This window comes from Narcine bancroftii, chromosome 9, assembly GCF_036971445.1.
Source record: "Narcine bancroftii isolate sNarBan1 chromosome 9, sNarBan1.hap1, whole genome shotgun sequence".
Lineage (NCBI taxonomy): Eukaryota > Metazoa > Chordata > Chondrichthyes > Torpediniformes > Narcinidae > Narcine > Narcine bancroftii.
The window spans coordinates 111,718,351-111,720,992 of NC_091477.1; the positions used below are offsets into that span (position 1 = coordinate 111,718,351).

Below are 2,642 nucleotides of genomic sequence, written 5' to 3' on the forward strand. Positions count from 1 at the left end.
CCTCTCCAATGCCAGCACATCCTTTCTTAAATAACGAGCCCAAAACTGCACCCCTTATTCCAAATGAGGCCTCATCAAGTGTCTTATAAGACAATTCAAGAGACAATCAAAAGACTCAAGAATAAGCATATGGATGTAAGACAAATAGAGGAATTATGGATATTATGGATATGAGGTAGGGAAGGATTAGATCGTTGTGGTGTAACATGGGCCAAAGGGCCCAAATGTTCAATGATCCAAGCCTGAGGCAGGAATAAAAAAGGCAACTGGAAGGGAGATCAATCCCTCAAATGATGACTTAAACAACCATTCCTGCAGCCTTGGTTTTGAGCCTTAATTTAATTTGGTCATCATGTTTGGTGCAGATATGTGGGCCAAATGGCCTGCTTCTCTAAAGTGTCAATGTTGCAGGAGCATATTTTTACATTATGAAGTAAGAACATTTAGGTGACATTTAGTTATTACTGGCTGAAGGGCCAACCAAATTCACAGCTGAAGGCTGAACAATGATCAAGAGGTTCAATTCCTCTCATTTCATCAATATTCCTGCCTTAGACATTCACCAGGGCTACTGGGTCAAAAATATCAACTTTGAGTTGTGGCTTGGCAAGTCTTTCCTTGCACATACCACCTTGCACAGAGCACCCATGGCAGTACATAGGTGATAAGGGGGTGGTGATTCAATGGCTGAGGAGGGCGCTGCAGAGACCAGTCAATATCCCCCCACCATTCAGTTCATTAAATCAATATTCTGCAATTAAAATTTTAAAGTAGCTACTAGATTCCACCCACCCCAACGTTTTCTAAGGAGGTAAGTTTGGCGTCCTTACCAAGTCGGGACCCAACATGCTCCAGTGTTTTAAAGAGTCAGAATTAGGATTAAGCATCACATTTCAGCCTTTCATCCTGCCGGTGAGAAGTAAAAATCACATTTCCCATAATAAATGCAATTCTTCCCAACAATTGGGAAACAACGAGTGGTAAAGTCGATTGAAGCACCGCCTAGGCGTAAGTGAGTGATGGGAGAGGAGCTCACTCACCATCCGGCAATGTGACTGCGAACAATAATCATCTGGGTCAGGGTCAGTGTTGGGAGGGGGAAGAGAGAGAGGGGATATGGAGATGGGAGGGGGGAAGGGAGAGGGGAGGGGGGTAGGGAGAGGGGAGGGGGGTAGGGAGAGGGGAGGGGGGTAGGGAGAGGGGAGGGGGGTAGGGAGAGGGGAGGGGGGTAGGGAGAGGGGAGGGGGGTAGGGAGAGGGGAGGGGGTAGGGAGAGGAGAGGGGGTAGGGAGAGGAGAGGAAGGGGAGGGGGAGGGGGAAGGGGGAGGGGGAAGGGGGAGAGAGGGAGGGGGAGAGGAAGGGGGAGGGGGAGAGGAAGGGGGAGGGGGAGGGGAGGGGAGGGAAGGGGAGGGAAGGGGAGGGGGAGGTCCCTGGCAAAGACATTAAATAATGGAGAGGCGTTTTTGATGGAATTGACCGGTCTCCGGGTCCTGCTCCTGTGAAGCAGCCGCTCGCTTGTCTCCGCCCCTAACTCCTATAACCTGCTTCAATCGTCTGTTCAATGGGATCGAGCAGGCACTGAGTTCTGCCCATCCTTCTCAGCAACACCGATCCTTGCGGGTAAAAATAGCTCCAGAGAATAGAAAGTGCCGAGAGCAGGCGGGTCCCGCAAGCTTTTCGTCAACCAGTCGTCACCAGGAACCAGGCGGCAGCGGCGACCCCGCGCTCAACATCAACGGGTTATCGCCCGAGAGCCTCATCCTGTCCAGGGAGGGAGCGTCCTCGGCCGCACCGACTGGAGCGATGCCGGCTCCCCTGCTGTTGCTGGCCGCTGTGTGTCTAGTGGGCGCCTCCAGTGCCGCCCCGCTGCATCCGTGCGCCAACCGGCCCTGTCTCAACAACGGCACTTGTCGAACTTTCCAAGGGCAGGCGGCGTCCTACAACTGTTCCTGCAGCCCCGGCTTCACGGGGCAGCGCTGCCAAGTAAGAGCCAAGAGACAATTGTCGCGGGTTAGGCGATGGGGACCGGGGGGAGACCGGGTCCGGGAGAAAGCCGCGGGCAGGTGGGGTGGGCGGGGAGCAACAGCGGGCAGGTGGGGTGCGGGGGGGATGACGGGCAGGGGGGGGTGCGGGGGGGGGGAATGGCGGGCAGGGGGGGGTGCGGGGGGGGGAATGGCGGGCAGGGGGGGTGCGGGGGGGTGACGGGCAGGGGGGGGTGGCGGGCAGGGGGGGGTGGCGGGCAGGTGGGGAGTGACGGATGGGGGGGAGTGGGGAGCGGGATCGAGGGGGGTGGGCGGACAGATGGGGAGCAACAGCGAGCAGGTGGAGAGCGGGGGGGGGGGGGAAAGGGTTGAGGCAGCGAGCAGGTGGAGAGCGGGGGGGGGGGGGGTGGGAAAGCCACGGGCAGGTGGGGTCCGGGACTGGGGGGGAGGAGCAGGAGCGGGCAGGTGGGGACCGGGTTTTGGGGAGGGGGGAAGCAATGGGCAGGTAGGGACGGTGGGGGTGGGGGGGGAAGCAGCAGACTGGTGGGGACAGGTGGGACGTAGCGGGCAGGTGGGTAGTGGGTCCAGGGGTGGTAGCCACTCAATCCCCCGGGCACCGGGACTGGCTCATCCGTTGGCATCTGGCGACTGGGCTGCCTGT

The 2,642-nt window shown here is 57.9% G+C and overlaps 1 protein-coding gene across 1 annotated transcript in view; it reads left to right on the forward strand.

The window, feature by feature from the left end:
* Window positions 1–1,466: 1,466 nt before the first annotated feature.
* dner (delta/notch-like EGF repeat containing) overlaps window positions 1,467–2,642 on the forward strand; it is a 160,410-nt gene continuing 159,234 nt past the window's right edge. Inside the window, exon 1 of the mRNA XM_069897348.1 lies at window positions 1,467–1,982. Within this exon, the coding sequence (XP_069753449.1) occupies window positions 1,803–1,982 (180 nt within the window). The 5' untranslated portion in view covers window positions 1,467–1,802. The remainder of the gene's footprint in view (window positions 1,983–2,642) is intronic.